This window comes from Equus caballus, chromosome 2, assembly GCF_041296265.1.
Source record: "Equus caballus isolate H_3958 breed thoroughbred chromosome 2, TB-T2T, whole genome shotgun sequence".
Lineage (NCBI taxonomy): Eukaryota > Metazoa > Chordata > Mammalia > Perissodactyla > Equidae > Equus > Equus caballus.
In genome coordinates this window covers 114,959,699-114,977,487 of record NC_091685.1, presented here as the reverse complement: position 1 = coordinate 114,977,487, position 17,789 = coordinate 114,959,699, and the positions used below count along the sequence as shown (strand labels likewise).

The 17,789-nt window shown below is 40.1% G+C and overlaps 2 protein-coding genes across 3 annotated transcripts in view; one reads left to right on the top strand and one right to left on the bottom strand.

Moving 5' to 3' along the window:
• Positions 1-9,793, bottom strand: part of LOC111772578 (homeobox protein cut-like 1) — a 174,242-nt gene extending 164,449 nt beyond the window's left edge. The window contains exons 1-2 of the mRNA XM_070259843.1: positions 9,719-9,793; positions 1,817-2,592 (exon numbers count right to left, since the gene is read on the bottom strand). Of these exons, the coding sequence (XP_070115944.1) occupies positions 1,951-2,592; positions 9,719-9,793 (717 nt within the window). The 3' untranslated portion in view covers positions 1,817-1,950. The remainder of the gene's footprint in view (positions 1-1,816; positions 2,593-9,718) is intronic.
• Positions 2,566-17,789, top strand: part of NDST3 (N-deacetylase and N-sulfotransferase 3) — a 161,506-nt gene continuing 146,282 nt past the window's right edge. The window contains exons 1-2 of one of the 2 annotated variants that reach the window (XM_005607872.4): positions 2,566-2,703; positions 15,175-16,319. In XM_005607872.4, coding sequence (XP_005607929.1) covers positions 15,297-16,319 — 1,023 coding nt within the window. In that variant the 5' untranslated portion in view covers positions 2,566-2,703; positions 15,175-15,296. Of the gene's footprint in view, positions 2,704-2,850; positions 3,158-15,174; positions 16,320-17,789 lie in introns of those variants that run through there. The other variant, XM_023636641.2, reaches the window with a different exon arrangement.

Here is a 17,789-nt window from a genome sequence, read left to right as displayed (position 1 = left end):
TCTTTGCTGTCTACAACTAGTGTTACACTAAATTAGAACCTCTCTCTGGAGGAAAAATTGTTCCCTGGCCTTAACCTTCCTGGGTTAGGGAGAGAGGGATATGAAGGAAGGGCCAGAGGGGGCAATGGTTGACACTGCTATCTGCTCCTTCTTATCTTTCTGCCAGGCAATGAAGAGGAAGGAAATAGAGGCAATACATCGATCTGCTAGTAGACTAACTTAAATTTCATACATGCACAGACAGGAACTTCTGGAATAGAGCTACAAGACTTGACGGTCTCACAGGAAAACATGGCATAACCCTAAGTGTCTGTCCTTCCAGATGGATGGTTGAAAGTAGCAGTCACTGAAAGTTGCATTTCTCCACAAAGGATCAGGAAATTTGTGCCTCCAGTCAAACCTCACTGAAGAAAACCCCAATGCAAAGTCATAGAAATAGTCAATACCTTAGTTTGCAGAAGACATTTTCTACTTTTTTTATAGGAAAAAAAAGAAGAAAAAGTGAATGCCATTTCTGAACCTACCTGCATACCTTGAAACAGTCAGGAATGTAGGGAAACAGACAGGAATTCATGAATCCTGTCTATTTCCTGAAATCCTACAGAAGTGCCTGACCTCCCATCCCTGTAGCAATATATTATAAGTAAGAGAAAGGTGGGGAACGTTCCTGCTTTTCTTTTAAAAATATTATTGTATTCCAGAGCCATTTAGTAGATGTTCAACAATTGGGGCAGGGGGAGTGGGTAACTGAAATGATGAATGTCTACGAGCTTGGATGACAGAGCAGGCTCCCTAGAAAAGGAATATATTTAAAAAAATGAGTTTCTTAAAATTCTTGAAAGGCACAAGACTTCCAAGGGAGACCTCCAACTAAAAAATAAAAATAAATAAAACCAATCTAATACACGTCATCTGGCAAAAGAATTCTACCATCTTGACATTTTTGTAGGCTTCCAGTCACTTCTGTGACCTCGCTATCATGTAGAGCAAGAAGCATATGCAACTTTCAGGCTTTTTAAAATTCCAAACTAACTCTTTCAGGACATTGGGATCTAACAGGAGGTCTTGCTACACAGTATCCAAGTGCCCTCATAAAGTTAGTAAACAACCTAGATGTTTAATTTCTGTATCATTTGGATCTCTGTCAATTCCAAAGGACACAAGTTTCAACCCAAGCTGCCTTAAGGTAAAACTGAATTTATTGGTTCATATTTGAAAATATCCAGAGGTAAGACCTTGTTTCAGCCACAGCTGGATTCAGAGCTCAAATCTCCCCATCTGGGGTTAGGTTTTCTCCAATTCCCAGGGATGCATCCCTGAGTATTAGCGTTACACCCAGACTTCACATGGCTCACATCTCACTCTGCAAAGTCCAGCAGAAGAGAGTCCACTTCCATAAAGGTGGCAAAAAAAAAAGTCGCAAAACTGTGCCTTTCCGTGTCTGATTGGCCAGGCCTGGGTCACATGCTTGTTGTAAACCAATCCCAGCTGCCAGGAGGACACAATGCCTGCTACGGCCAGACCTGAGTCATGGGCCCCTCTTTGAGTAGCCGTCGACATTACCTAAAGCAAATGGGCTGAGGGGTGGGGTTCGGGGTTCGGGGTGGGGGGTGCGGGTATCTTCCAAAACAGGAGTACAGTATCCATAGAGGGGTGAGTAGCTGGAAGCAAAATCACAAATATCCACTACAAGCTGTTAGTAAACCCCACCCCTCACATATGCTATATTAGTGGACCAAAAGGAGATTTAAAAGAAAAATCATTCGACCGAGGCTCTTAATCAAACTCTATAGTTTTAAAGAGTGTAACCTCACACCTTGTGTCCAAAATGTCGCTTCAATTGCTGGCTTTCCACTTGTCTCCAGGAGCTGGAACACACTGCCTTTCAGAAAGCCGGCAAAGAGAGGGAACTCCCAGCTTACAACCTCGAAGCCGCCCGCCGCGCGCTGCCTAGTCCAGTGTCACCGGCAGGGGCGCGACCAGAGGGGACGATGCGGGCGCGCCCCACCTTCCCGGCGCCGCCTCAGGGACCCGTAGCCGCTTCCGAGGCGGCGCGACCCGTCCCATCCTTGGCGGCCGCCACCAACCCGCCCCCAGCGGCCGTCGGAACGGGCTGGTGGGGCGCGACACCCGGGGTCCCCAAGCCCAGGCCCCGGCCGGCCGATCGGTGGGGCCGACCCCCGCGCAAGGCGGGCGGATGGGGGCGCCCCCAGCCCTGCTCCTGCCCCTGCCCCTGCCCCTTGCCCTTCCCCTTCCCCGGCGGGCAGGCGGGCGCGGGAGGCGGCGGGAGGGCGGCGGCGGGGAGCGAGCGCAGAGTCCCCGCCCGCCCCGCGCTCGCCCCGCCCGCCCCGCCAGCGCCGCCGCCTCCCGGAGCAGCCGCGGCGTCCGCGCTCCGGCCGCGGGCCCGGCGAGGGGAAGGGCCGCCCGGGGAGCCGCGGAGGCCGAGGCCCCGGGGCGGGAGGAGCCGCGGCAGCTGCAGCCCCTGGTGCGGACCCCGGCGGCCGGTCCGGTCCTCGCCCGGGACCCCGCCCCGGGCGACGTGGGGTGCGGAGCCCAGAGGTGGCACCCACGATGGGGACAAGTTTCTCGCGGCTTGAAATGAAGGGGTCCTGAAACCGACACTCGTTTGATTTAATCAGCCTCTCCTCTCCTATTTTAAACTAGTTTAATTAGACAATGAAAAAGATAGCCTCCTGGATGACGGTAGGTTTGTAAATATAATCTCGAAAGTTTTGCATGGTATGGTTATTTGCTTATGCATATTTATTAAGCTGTTAACTCTTCAGCTAGTCAGAAAATTGCCATTTAAAATATTCTTTGAGGAACATTACAAGTTCGCTGTGGCATTCTGGCAGCGTGTTATTCATGGGTTTAGTTAGCATCTGTCTTCCCGAAGTGGTACCAAAGCCTGTCTCTTGGCGACGGGTCTTGCATGTGACACTCTTGCCCTCTAGTGCCTCACCAGCTGGGTAGCAGTTTGATGGCTAATATTAATAAGATGTTATATAACAGAAGGGTACTGGGCCGGAACTGGTATTGCTGCCACTTGTAAAGCCAAAAAGCCAGAGCCGGTGGTAGTGCGTGCTGCTGGTTCAGCTTCTCTTCTATCTGTTGAAACTTTCCCAAGCATTTTCAGCTCTTTCAACTTTAATTCCAGGTAAGTGTATCTGTTTATTGGCGCTATACATTAATGGCTCACTCATAAATGTAGGGGCTTTTAGTAAGAGATAGCAATTTTGTTTTTAATTAATCTAAGAATTTCAGGATTGAACAAGTGCCTCATTTTATTCTTGTAGAAGAAATGGAGCATTTTCATTAAATTAAGTGAAACAAAGGAATATCTTATCATTCTGGGGTAATTTTAAAGCTTCTCCTTCATAAAATTAAAGTATTACTGAGGTGGTCCCTTCTAATTGCTTAAGATCTCCACCAACAACTTATAATTATTCTTCAGCAGATTTATTAAACAGAACACATGTCTGTTGCTTGATGGACTAGAAATTTGTAAGCAGCATCAGAGATATAAACTATGACCACCCATCTATGCAGCAATGATCCCCAACACATCTTTCTGTTTGATGCAATTTGTTTTACAAACATTATTTAAAATTATGCAATTAGTAAAATTAAATTAAACTTGAAAGAAATAATCAGCCTAAGTATCAAATGTAGAATCTGTAAATTAAAAGAAAATACATGTATCTTACATTTAATATATCCACTTTTTTTTTTTGGAAGAACCAAGTTACATTCTTTAAGGGGTTTACCTAGATCATCTTTCAGCTACTTCTTCTAATATCTGGAAACTATTTAAGCCTCTAACTCATAAAGTTGAAATTTTTTCCATGTTATTTATAAACATTTTGGAGTATAGCAACATATGTAATCTGGAAGAGTTTTGAGGAAATCACTCCTAAGTAATATAAACAGCTGTATCTTAATATTGGATTAAAATACAAATCAATTGTTGAGATACATGTGAAACTGGTCTCAAACCCACTTTTTCTTTGACCTTAGAAAATATCATAGTATCAACTATTGAACAATGCTATTTGCCACAAGAGAGCAGAATGATATGGAGGAGACGCTCACAAACACCTGATATTCAGCTGAAGGGCATTTTTTTCCCTTTTCTTCAACCATAGCTCCCTATTAATATTGTATTTGAGAAGGAGATTTCAAAAATAACTTTGAAAGAGATTCTTGAAAATCAGGACTGGACATATCAAGAGGCTTGCCCTAACAGAAGCTCTTTTCTTGTCTTTCTCCAGTTAACACAGTATCTACCATCTCTGTGACATTTTTATTGTTTTTCTTTATGGTCTTGATGGTAAAACAGAATGCTTCTTTCTTTGTGTAAGTAAATATTAATATTAAACCGGTCGCATGAGTTTTTAGAAATATGAGTTTATTCATATTCTTTATAATGAAGTATTCTCAGGTTACTAAAGTATCTTAGATAAAACAGAACTTTTTTCTCTTTCTAGAGAGATTTCTTATAGTTCAGCTCAGTTGAGTTATAGCATGCCTTCTCTTTTAGTACATTTTCTTGAGAAAAGTATTGTTTCTGAAGATTACAGCAAATAGAGTAATTTGTGGTGTAACTGAAAGGTTTGTTGAAAAAATACGGAGAAGAGATAACCAGGCATTTGAGGTTCATTTTTCTGGACCGTATATTCTGCTGAAAAAGTTATTAGGAACCAGACTAAATATCAGTGGTGGATTTATCATTTCAGAATTTTAAAACCATAAAGAAATTACAAATTTTTCTTTTAATTCAGAGAATCTTATATGACTTGCTTGAAACCTAGTTGAGTTTCCACTGCTGTTTGTGATTAGTGCCAACTTTTAAACTTAACTATGTATTTGTTGAGGTATAAAATATAATCAGGGAAAACTATATTTAAATACTTTGTGATTTGTATGCACTATAAAAACAGGGAAATAAAATTAGTGATAAAAATACTATTCTCAACTAAATGGATGGCTTGGGTTTCTAATTGTTTAACAGTTTAGACAATAGGGGAAAAAAAACCAGTGGAAGTTTACTTTTCCTGTGCTGCAGAATGGTTATTGGAGATAAGCATTCATACTGAAATGTGTGAACTCTGCACACCTGTTCAGATTAGAGGATGATGCCAGACCACGAAAGTAACAGCTTGCATTATCATGATAATTAGTCTGAACAATGCTCAAAACTGAAGTTTCTCTTAGAATACCCAAGAATTGGTTTTAGAAAACCAATTGTTTGTCTGTTTGTTTTTAATAAAAACTGTATCCTTGGGCTCTGGGATGTCACAATGAGTGATTTCTCCTTTCATGTTGCTTTAACCATTTTTCATTAATTTCATGTAAGTTGCATAACCAGAAAAAATGTCAGGCCCTACTACAATTAACTTTATAATAAATTATTTCACGAAAACTCCTACAAATTACTGAGAGCTCTGACTCTTGATTACCTGTTGGCAAACAAGAGCTTAAAAAGCAAATATTGAAGTTCTTTACTAAAACCTTTAGCATCTCAAGGATGGTATCCATTTTGCATACATTTCATTTTTAAATCTCTTTCTTTGATTGCAATGTTTGAGAATAACGTGAAGCTAGATCTGGATTGTTGGCCTGGTTCTGCCACAAGAGACGTTGTCTTGGACAACTCCCTTGTTGCCTCTGGGCCTTCGTCTCTCACCTGGAAAATGAGGATCTCAGAGATCCTTTCCTATCCCCTTTGTCATCCAACACTGTGGAAATTGTTCTGCAGGAAAGGACAAATAGATGTGAAAAAAATTAGAGAATAATGCAAAATTTAACTTGTTGATAAGTGTTGATAAGTACTAGAGTTTTAGGAGTAGATATGTAAGTTATTAAAGTCCACAGTTAACACGCACAGAATGGTTACCTTGTACTAGGCACTGTTCAAAGCACTTTACATTTAGTTTTTAGCTCATGTAATCTTCACAAAGATTATTTGAGGCAGATGCTATATTTCTATTTCACAATTGAGGAAATTGAGGCACTGAGAGGTTACCTACTTAAGATCACTTCCCTGGCAACTGGTAAAGCTGGGATTCAGTTTGAGTCTGGCTCCAGTGTACCTGCCCTTAATCACTATATTACATTGTCTATAGGTTTTCAAATATTTGTGCTTGATATACTTCTTGATATAACAGAGGCAATTCATGCTCCACTCAAATCATTTCCATCACGTCTGCCCCTGCATATGAGACGATCGTTCATTTATTCAAGAGAGATTTGCTCAGCAGCTACTATTGTGCCATGCTTAAAGCAGTGCCCAGGCCCATTCCATGTGGTGCCTTCCCTAATGAAGTATATACAGTGTAGTTGAGGTGATTTCTTTCTCCTCTCTTGCTACCCCAATTGGGATGAGTGTCACTTGTTTTAAAAGATGCCCAAGTTAAGTTCACGCGTTCCACTTCTCGGCGGCCCAGGGTTCACCGGTTCGGATCCCAGGTGCGGGGACATGGCACTGCTTGGCAAAAGCCGTGCTGTGGTAGGTGTCCCACGTATAAAACAGAGGAAGATGGGCATGGATGTTAGCTCAGAGCCAGTCTTCCTCAGCAAAAATAGGAAGATAGTCAGTAGTTAGCTCAGGGCTAATGTTCCTCAAAAGAAAAAGAAGAAAAAACAAGATGCCCAAGGTAAGAGAGGGAGAACCTTTCTGACTTTTTTGTTGATGTGTCCGTAGGATAGAGCGTAATAGAACCAGGACCTCAGACCTCCTCAGGACTCCTTCTCAGATTTCTTCATTGTTCCTCTCTGTTCTTTTTGCATCATCTCTCTGCGGATTGGTGGCCTCTGCTTCTCTGGTTCATGTAACCTGCCCTAAAACATAGCCAAAAACTGGTCTGTAACTTTACGTCTTATGGTCCGGGTAAACAATGAGAGATTGGATTAATACTCTCTTGTTCCCGTGACTCTGAAGAAGGATCAAAATGACGAGGTCAGATTCTATCCTGAAAGCTGCATTGGCAATAGTTGTAAGGCCCCGCTATTAGGCATATGTCAATGCATACATTCTAGCTCAATTTAAGAGGATATGGGCAGACCTTTCCCCTTTAAGTCATAGAAACAGAAGAAACAACAAGCAGCGGTGGGATAGTTTTCTTCTCTTGCCTCACTGGATGGCATAACACTGAGGGAAGTGAACAAAATGTATTCTTTCCTTCGTAATTTCTAAATACAAAGGAGGAAGGAAAATTGTAATTGAAAGTCTTTTTCCATGTAATGTGTCAAACAAAGCTAATGCCCCCAGGTGCGGCTTTTCTCCCATCCGTCTTGAAAAAAATCTCAGTTCTAGAGACAGAGTGTATTCTTGGTCATACTCCATGCAAATCAGCATCTTACTGGCCTACCACAGCAGGGTTCAATTAACACGACACAATTTCACACATTCTTTCCCAGAGAAAAGCCTGTTTTTTGTCAATTTTTAATATTACTAAATTACTTTTAACAAATTTATGTAATGTATTGGAGGCCTCCCAATGCATTTTTCAACGCTATAAAATATAGTTAATTTTGTGAAAGAGGAATATTGTCAAGATCTTTTAAGTATCTTTCATTTATCTTAGAACCTGAAGTTCTTTAGTTATTAATACTCATTTTCCAGATGGCAATCTTTTTTTCACATTTCTTGCACTGCCAACTTCAACATGATTCTGTTTCATTTAGAAATTGATTTTTACTTTAGTATGATGGTGGGTGTTAGTGGGAGAGGAAAGATGGGTTACAGTGACGAGTAGGTACTTCCCCTTGCAGATATTGCAATATTTGCAAAACGTATGTTTGCATATGTTCAGTTCTTCACTATGGATATGGAATGCCCTGTGGTTCCAGAAACTAATTGCTCCCTCTGCCTTTTGGTAATGGTAGGTAATTAAATAATGGCTAATGTTTCCTTGGTGGAAAACAGATGTTTTCCTTTTTAAAAACAGATACATTGCAAAACAACTCTAGCCATGCTGAATTCTGAAAAAAATATCAGAATGGGAAAAATAGGTATTTGAGTAAGAGTCAGGGAAAGGCACATTCTGGATATGCCTGACTTATGGCTGTGGTCAAGGTGGCCACTGCCATTCACAACGTTTATATTATCGCTCTGACTGTTTGAGGCCAATGTGACTGATGAGGTGTCCGTTCGAGGAAGATGGGTTTACTTCATGACTGCCCTAGTTTGTGAATGCAGCTGCTCTTTGTAAAATGTAGTAGAGACTCTTTTTCATTCATTTAACAGTTTTTCAGTGGAATGTTCTTACTTCAAGCACTGTATTGATAGCAAGAATATAGAAGTGAACAGGACAGGTACTTACAAATGCTTCCAATCTGTGGAGGGATATTACACAGAAAACCATATGACTGTAACTATGGAAAGTGCCACAGAGGTAAAGTAGATGGTGATGTGAGAGTGTGTAATGGGGAGACCTGACAAATCTGGGGAATCACGGAGGCTTTTGTGAGGCAGGGACATTTATGCTTAGAGCCATAGGATTCGGAGGATGCAGCCAGATGAAGAAGTAAGAAGAAAACTTCTAGACAAAGAGAACAGCATGTGAGAAGACCCTGAGTCAGAAGAGAGGTTATCTCTTTTGGGAAACTGAAATAGGACCCTTTACCTGGAACTTAGCGGGGAGCACACCGTCGAATCAGGCTGAGATGTAAGAGCGGGAAGCATACCTCAGAGTGTCACGTGGGACATGGATAGGAATTTGGGTTTCAATCAGTAAGTGGAATAGGCAGCCACTGATGGTTTTTTCAGCTGGGAAGAAACAATTGGATTTGCACTTTGATGCTGAATTGAGAAAAGCGTAGAGGGAACCACGAGTGTTAATGATGAGGCTAGTTGCTACAGTAGTTCAGGTGAGAAGGATGGTGCCCGGAAAAAGAAAGATGTATACTGGGTCACGTGAGTTTTGGGAAATGGAAATAAGAGGACTTGGGTTTATTTAGATAAGCAGGAAAAGAAGGTGTCAAGGATGAGCCACTAGATGATTGTGGAAAGATGAATATGGTTTTCAAGGGTAGCTTATGAATTGAATTTTGGACAGGTTGAGTTTGCTTGTGACATGATTCCAGCTGGCGTATAATGAGAAAGGCACACAGTTACTGTAAGTTGTTGTTGTTACTCTATCAAGTTGATAGTTCACTTTGAAATCCTAGAGCTCAGAGGAAGGAGGTTTGCGTTAGAAATGAACACTTGGAATTTATTAGAGCATAGATGGTAAATGAAAGCCAGGGAGTATGTGAGCTCATCTGGGGAAGAGGGAGACATGAGAAGAAGCCCGAGGATGGACATGGGGCTGGTTATGCCTCTTCCTTTGCTCTGAGACCCATCTGACTTTAGGTTCCTGCACCAAAGGCAAACTTCTGTGCTTCCTACAACTCTGCTTACACTGGAATGCTTATAGCTGTCCCTTTGTGAACCCTTAGTGCATTTATATTAGCCATCTTCGGGATATTTCTCTCATTTCATCTGCTATTTATATCATCATCATCACAGCTAACCTTTAGTATATTCGTTCTATATGTCAGACACTTTTCTAAGAGCTTTTTATAGTTTATCTCATAATCCTCATTAAAACCCTCTTAAGTAGGTAGAACAAGTGTCCCCGTTTTCATATGAGGACACTGTGGCATCTAAAGGGAATAGCTCCCTGATGTCCATTTCCTACATGGCCCTGGCATGGAGGGGACATGGTACAGTTGCCTTCCCAGGTGCATGGTATCTTCGGTGCGGGCTGTCAAGTTCAGATTTCGGTTCAGCCCCTGTGAGCTGTGGCATCTTGCGTAGGTTACTTAGTCTCCAAAGGGCCCAACACCACGTTGGCAAATAGTTAGTGCTCCTTAGTGTTAGCTGTGCTGCCGTTGATCTTATTCCACCTTCCCATGTGATGTTATTTCCTTCAGTGTACCTTATAGGAAGTCCTGGTGGAGTGGTGACATTTATAATCAGCCGGACCTGGCAACTTTCCTGCATCTACTGTGACTATTCCAAAATGCCTTCTTAAATGGTTTGTTGATTTTCTAAATTTAATGCTCAGTTTCTTGGTCATTCAGCATATTCCTCATCATATCTTGAATAGGTAGCCAAATTCAACCACGACTGTCAGCTCCCTACTTCTAACCAAGACAGTTGTGTCCATGGAAACCCTGACACGCAGCCTAGTGCGCCTGTTCTTTATCCTCCAGAGAACCTTTCAGACCATGCCAAACTCTGTAATTCTCTATGCATTTTTGTGAGAGCACTTCAGGAACACAGTCATCACTACACTGAAGTGTTTGCCTGTTGATCTTGTTGGCCTTTAAAAATGTTTTTTATCCTGTTTCTTGTTTGAAAGATTACCGGGAATAACATGAACCCTATCCCCTTGGAAATTTCAGTCTAATAAGAAAGAGAGACATTAAACAGATAACATTTCTAATAATGTTTAGTAATAGTTGTTATAAAGATGCCAAAGGAGAAGTAATTATGATTAGAGTGTATCATCTTGGGACCTGGTGTAAAGGGGAGAGGAGTGGAGTTGATCAGGAAAGGCTTTTCTGAGGAATTGAGTTTGTGCCGCATATCAAGATTTGCCTGTGACCCATCAATTTCAAGTATTTCCTTGATCTTTTTATTCGTCAACATCCAACTATGTATTTTATAGAACATTGTGATTTTACTATCTCCCCAGGCGTCATTTAGTCACCTATCTTAACCTTAAATGTACGTCACTAGCTCAAGCCAATTTCCACTCTAAGCTTCTGTGTTTCTCTTACTGGCAGCTTTATTCTTCTAGTCCCCGCCTGCCCACCCCCAGCCATAATCTAACAGTAATCATGTCCTTTTCTGTTTTCCTTTCAAGTCTCTCTTTGTTTTCATTCTCCCTGCTAACTACCTTGGACAGAACTCACACCACCCCTGACCTGGGTTATGCAGCAGCCCCATAGCTGGGCTGTCCTGACTCCACCTCCTCCTTCATTCTGTACAATGTGTCGTATACTCTCTGTGTTCTTACTACTGCCGCTTGTCCACAATATATGTTACTGCTAGACTAGTTATCTGTAAACACTACTTTTATTATCTCTCTTCTTTTCAAATACATCCAATGCTCTTTATTTCCAAGTCGGCACCCTTGTGCTTCACAATCACTTCTAAGAATGTTCATGGATCGGCTGCACTCTTTCAGTGAAATATCATTTCCATTTTCAACCCAACACATAGTGTCTTATCATTAGTTTAGTCTCACTTACGGATAAACACAGTGTAACCATTTCATTTCTTCAAACTTGCTGGGGTTTTTTAATCTGACATGCCCACCCCATGCTTATATCCAAATCCTGCCATTATGCTATGTCCCATTCTAGCACCAGGTCTCTTGGAAACTGCCGTTGGCTTTCCTAAATTTCATTAATCTCTCTCATTGTTTCTTCTAAAACAGATATAGTCTGTACAGCATAAATCACTACTTACTGTGTGCCACATAGTGTTGGCTGTTCTTTAATGTCTTACTCCCCCCAAGAGAGACCGTGCTTCTGCAGACAAGAATCATCCCTGATATTAGTTCTGTAGTGTCCCCAGCACCTGCTACAGCAGTAAGCCCAAAGCAGGTGTTCAATAAATACCTGGTGACTGATTGCAGAATGATTCATTGACAGGTGTCTTTGGGTGGGTGAAAATTTAATATCTACCATTGTGGCTTTTTATCCCATGTTGGGATGGCATGATTATATTTTCTTAGTATTAAATAAACAGAGACATTAAATCCAGCAAAAAATATAGATAATTATAATCAAATTAATAGTGATGTGTAACCTTAAAAATAGGTTATGGCATTAGAATAAAGTAGAAGTGTCAAATTAACCTGTAACATTAATATGCCATTTATTCAACTGATTCCACAAATAGTGGGTGCTTACTCTGTGCCTGGCACAAGGGGCTCGATGATAGACAAAAGAGGCATTATGTCTACCGTCTTGGAGTTTACAGTTAGACAAGGGAGAGTGACTTTAAACGAAATTTTAATTACAATAGCGTCAAGAAGTACAAAGGAGAGATACTTCCTCCAGTGGCCGTGTGTAACTGCTGGGTCTCACCAAGTTTGGAAGGTCAGCTCCATACAGAGAAGGTTCCACAAGGGAATTGTGTGGAGGAGCTTAATTTTCTACATGGACCTGTATTCCAAGTGATGCCCCAGCAGGGAAGGGCTCTGGAGAAGCTGCTACAGGGCCATTCTATGCAGAAGAAGGAGGGGCAGCAGCAGTTCAGTCCATCCTGAGATTTTCAGAGCTGAGACATACAGAGAATGAGGAGTCAATGCTGGTGGATGAGGTTTCAATAGGAACGGCAAATTTTGAGAGTCCACACCAAAGACTAAATTTGGCCACAGCAAAGTGAGATGTGCAGTCGAAAAAGGTCTGCAGAAGACTTGGAGAATCTTAATGTATCCACTCAAACATGTTAGACCAAATCCTACCTTCAGGGACGTACATTGGAATTCCCTGTGGCTTCAGGAGGAAACTTGATGAGTTTAATGGAAAAGAAATGTCTTTGCGTTTCTAGTATTTTATACCTGCTAATGGAGCAGGCTAATAGCCATCCTAGATAGTGAGAGCTTATACTCCTCACTATCCTGCCCCATCACGTATAAGAATTGTATGAGTCACGTGCCTTTCATTTCTGACAATAGGATAAACTATGACACACTGCTGTCTGAAATGCAAAATGTGATAATACATTTTGTATCCAGTCAGAAACACTTCACAGCTAAAATTGAAACAGAAGCGTAGAGAGATGTGAGATTTTGTATCCTGCTGTTATATGCCAGAATATTATATTATTCATAAACATGTACGTAACTTTAGAAGTGCAATTACTTTTCAGAATAAAATAACTACAGTTTCAATGAAAATTCTCAGTTTTCCTGGTAATTTTGATTTACTTAAATTACACCTAAACCTATGCTAGAATGTTTAAGAGACTAGAATGCTGTCCTTTATGTTAGATTTATTTTAGATCGTGTCAGATCACTTGATGGCCTTTCACTTGGTGGAGGGGTGGTGTACCCCAGACCTCACATGACATTCCAAGTTCTCTCCCTCCTTTCTTTGCAGTGTGCCTCAAACTCGGCCCCTCCCACATGCCCCCTGATCTGTGATCACTAATAGTTCATGACTGGATTGTGAGGAATGAGCCTGCGCTGGCTTGCCAGCCTTGACTCTAACGCCGCTCTATGATATCTTCCACGTTACTGATTAATTCTTTTTCCTGAAAAATCTCACCCTTATCACATTATTCCCCAAATCAGGAAAGTGTAATAGCTCCCTATGGGCTTTCTCAACCTTGAACTTCTCTACTATCATGTCTCTCCACAATCTGAGCTACGCATACTTCGTAAAATTTATTTTTTAGGTATTCCTTGTTCTTTCCTTCTGCTCTTCCTCAGAGTGTCCCCTGCCCAATATTGTGCTCACTCCTGCCTCTGTCAAGTTCCCACTCTCTCAAATGTCTATTCATATTACCCTCATCCTTCAAGGCTCTGTCCAAATCCCGCCTCCCCCGGAGCGTTGCAGACTCCCTCGGTAGCCGTGGTCTCTTTCTTCTCTCATCCTGGTACAGTCATTTGTCTCTAATCAACAACCCATAATTATCATTGTCATTCTAGTCACTATCTCTACTTTATAATTTTGAACCTTTTAAGGAAATTCACTCTGCTGAACATTTATATTTTAAATAGAAAGATAGTTACCCCATGAATATTTGAATGAATGACGTAGTTACCCTAAATATTTGAATGAATGAACTACAATATATAATTTACAGGATAAATAGCAGTTAATAAATAGCAGTGACAGGAAAATCCTGCAGTTATACTCCAGAATGTTATATTTTTCATACAGATAAATGTATATTCTTAAAATTTTTGTTCATTGCTTGTTTCATAGGTGATTATCACAGAATTTTAGAGCCAGAATGTTCTTGGTAATCAATTATTCTAACCCCGTCATTTTATTTTACTTGGAAGGTCCTGGGGCCAAAGCAACAGAATTAGTAAGAGGCAGAGGGGCAACGAACCCTAATCTTATGGAAAACATCAAAGACAATGTTCTCCAACAGTTTCGCCTGCCTTATGGACAATGGCAAGACTTTTCTTAATTTTTTTTATATTCCATGATATTTCTTTTGAAGAGTGCCAGGACCATAAGACTCTAATAAACTTATGCTGTAAGAACCACCCCATGTTTCTTTCTTCATCTTTTTCCAAAGCTACTAAATTCACCACAGATGAAGATGACTAAGACTTGAAAGAGATTTGAAATTATAGCATAACAAGGTATTTCATGAAGTTTCACTTGTTTTCATTAGGTTTTTAAACAACACTTTTATAGTACTTTTTTGACATAATTGCTGAGCTCTTTTTCCAAAAAACCAGAAAGAGAATGGTACAGAAAATGAGTCTACAGTTAAGTATGTCCTCCCCAGAAGTATGTGGTGCCCTCACAGTCTGACACCAGAGTTGAAGGCACTTTGGGAAGTGTTTCACTCCTCACGTTCGTCTCACCACAACACTGTCCTAGTTTTTAAAAACGCTACTGTGTTAAATATACAGTTCTAAAAGGATCATTTGGGATGGGAGACCTTATCTTCATTTTGAAATGCTTATTCTAATGAAAGCAGCTGTCATAGGCTTCTTTCTCTAATAAATTTGAAATGTAAATAGAATGATAAAAATTCACTGTGTCAACAACTTGTCAGGGAAAAAAAACTGGTGTCTTAATTATAGCATTTGATGAAATATGTCCAAACTATTATGTATTTTCCGTATATGTAATTAAACACAAATAGCTTGAGTATGCATTACATGATGTGGCAGTGTATGGCTCAGGTGACCTGTCTGTGGTCTTAAGTCTTGTCCTCAGAGAGTAAAAGGAACTTGCTTGTAGCCCAATGTCTTTTCTACATTAGGGATGGAGACCTTCTCTTCAGTGGAGCCCCTTTCCCCTTTGCACCACTCCCATGTCCTCGTCCAGATCCGGGGGAAGGAAAGGAAGGGTTTCTTGCTTTCCACACACCAGTTCACCTGCCTAAGAGGATACCACTTGCACCAGTCAACTGGATAAAACCTTGCTCATTTTAATGCTTCAGACTGAATGTTTTATTTTCTGTTTTATTCTACTTTTCAGATTGTATTTTCTGTGAGTCCCGATCAAGCGATACAAATGTGCTGCAATGGTGACATAAACTATTGACTGAGACTGGAAGAGTACCTGAGACACCGTCTTTTCTTCTCGTCTTTTATTTTTTTATGGTGCTTCTATTGGAACAGTGTGAGGAAAGTATGTACAACATGAGTTTTATCATGAAGCTTCACAGACACTTTCAAAGGACAGTTATTCTGCTTGCCACGTTTTGCATGGTGAGCATTGTTATTTCTGCTTACTACCTGTATAGTGGCTACAAACAGGAAAATGAACTCTCTGAGATGGCTTCAGAAGTGGACTGTGCGGACTTCCAACACCTGCCATATAGGCTGATGAGAGTGAAGACAACGAAGCTCTCTGATACCTTGAAGACAGACCCCACAGTCCTGGTGTTTGTGGAGAGCCAGTACTCATCGCTTGGCCAAGACATCATTATGATTCTAGAATCAAGTAGATTCCAATATCATATTGAAATTGCTCCTGGAAAGGGGGATCTCCCAGCACTCATAGAAAAAACTAAAGGCAAATATGTTCTCATTATTTATGAGAATATTTTAAAGTATGTAAATATGGACTCTTGGAATCGAAGCCTCTTAGATAAATACTGCATAGACTATGGTGTGGGTGTCATTGGATTCCACAGAACTAGTGAGAAGAGCCTACAGAGCTTTCAGTTGAAAAGTTTCCCTTTTTCCGTATATGGAAACCTCGCAGTAAAAGATTGTTGTATTAATCCTCATTCTCCATTGCTTCATGTGACCAAAGCTTCTAAGCTTGAGAAAGGTTCTTTACCTGGAACTGACTGGACAGTTTTTCAGATTAATCAGTCAGCCTACCAACCAGTAATATTTGCCAAAGTAAAGACCCCAGAAAACCTTTCTCCTCCCATCTCTAAAGGTGCTTTCTATGCCACTGTCATACACGACCTGGGGCTTCAGGATGGAATTCAGCGAGTTCTTTTCGGCAACAATTTGAACTTTTGGTTGCACAAGCTCATCTTCATAGATGCTGTATCCTTCTTGTCGGGCAAGAGGCTCACCTTGTCCTTGGACAGGTACATTCTTGTGGATATTGACGATATCTTTGTGGGCAAGGAGGGGACAAGAATGAACACGAATGATGTTAAGGTAAGGTTTTATTATCTCAAAAGTTTCCACATTTAGTTCATCTCTCGGGACCAACTGTCCTCATTTGTCTTAGGCTAAGGAGTTTCCCAGGCCATGGGACTTTTATTTTATCAGGAAAGTCTTAGCCAAACTTGGATGACTTGGCTATTCTCTCTCGGCCCTAGGACAGCTAAGTAGATCATATGTTTCTCTCTGAATGAAGGGAAATGAAGATTGTACTAAAAGATTGATTGAGTGTGGCAGGATCCTGCAATGGTTTTCTATATGTATTTAAAACTACAGAGTAGAAGCCATTTTGTTTAATTACTTTCCAGAAACGATCTACCTTAAAAGACTATTACTAATGTAAGACTTTAGTCCATTTAAATATAAAATCAAAGTGAATTTGTTTTAATGAAAATAAATACTCCCACAAATTTTCAAGAATTAAAGATCTTGTAAGTAGCAAGTTCAAATGTTTTTGGAAGTCAAATGTGCTACTCATTTTCTTTTACCGTATTTTTTGAGACTGAAAATTAGCACTACTAAATTTGGAGAGCTGTGAATACATAAGCATACTTATTCACACATAAACATGACGATTTAAAGTAACTTTTGGAATTCATTGAACATTTCTGGTACATATATGAAGCCATCATGCTTCATTTAAATTGTATTAGATTTCGTATTGTGCTAAACTGCTGCCCTTAAAGACAAAACAATTGTTTGAAGTTAGTTGGTTGTTAATGTGAATAGATTGTGTTTCATAAACAACTGGTTGTTTAATATTAATGAAATTTAAAATTAAAACGATCTATATTTATCTTAGTTCTCATTCAAAATGCCACAGGATTCTCTCTTTGCTGTACTACATGCTGATTTCTCATAAAAGTGAAAGAAGAGATTTTTGAGAATAATACAGTTTTTATTCTGTACAGCTTTGACCTTTTGATAAAATATGAAGAACTAAATTGGATGGAAAAGAAGCTTGAAAACTGCATTCTTTTCTCCAGACACTAGCATCTGACAAATAATAGTAATGGTCATCACACTAGTTAAATGAGTTAAGAATACCAGGACCATTAAATGTTACCATAAGGGAGTATGAAGATGGAAAAGAAAAAAGACCCTGCATATTCTTGGGAATATTTTAGACTCTTCCTTTTAACTCAACAGAAATTAATTAATAAAGAAGTTGTGCCTAAGTTTTCATTGTATTTTGAAATATACTTTTGAAAATGTAGCTAAATTCAAACCAAGATGGTAGTTTAAATATTTATTATGTGCTTGAAAATTACAAACAATACATCATTCTCTTTCTGATTTTTCCATTTCCAAATATTATGATAAAAAATGTTTTAACAGTTTTATTTCTGAAGTAAACTTCTTTAAAACTGCCAAAACTATGTTGTTATGCCATTTGAAAATATGCTAGATAAATCTCTGAGATTTTTTTAATGAATATCCTAACTATGTCCTCTAAAATTATAC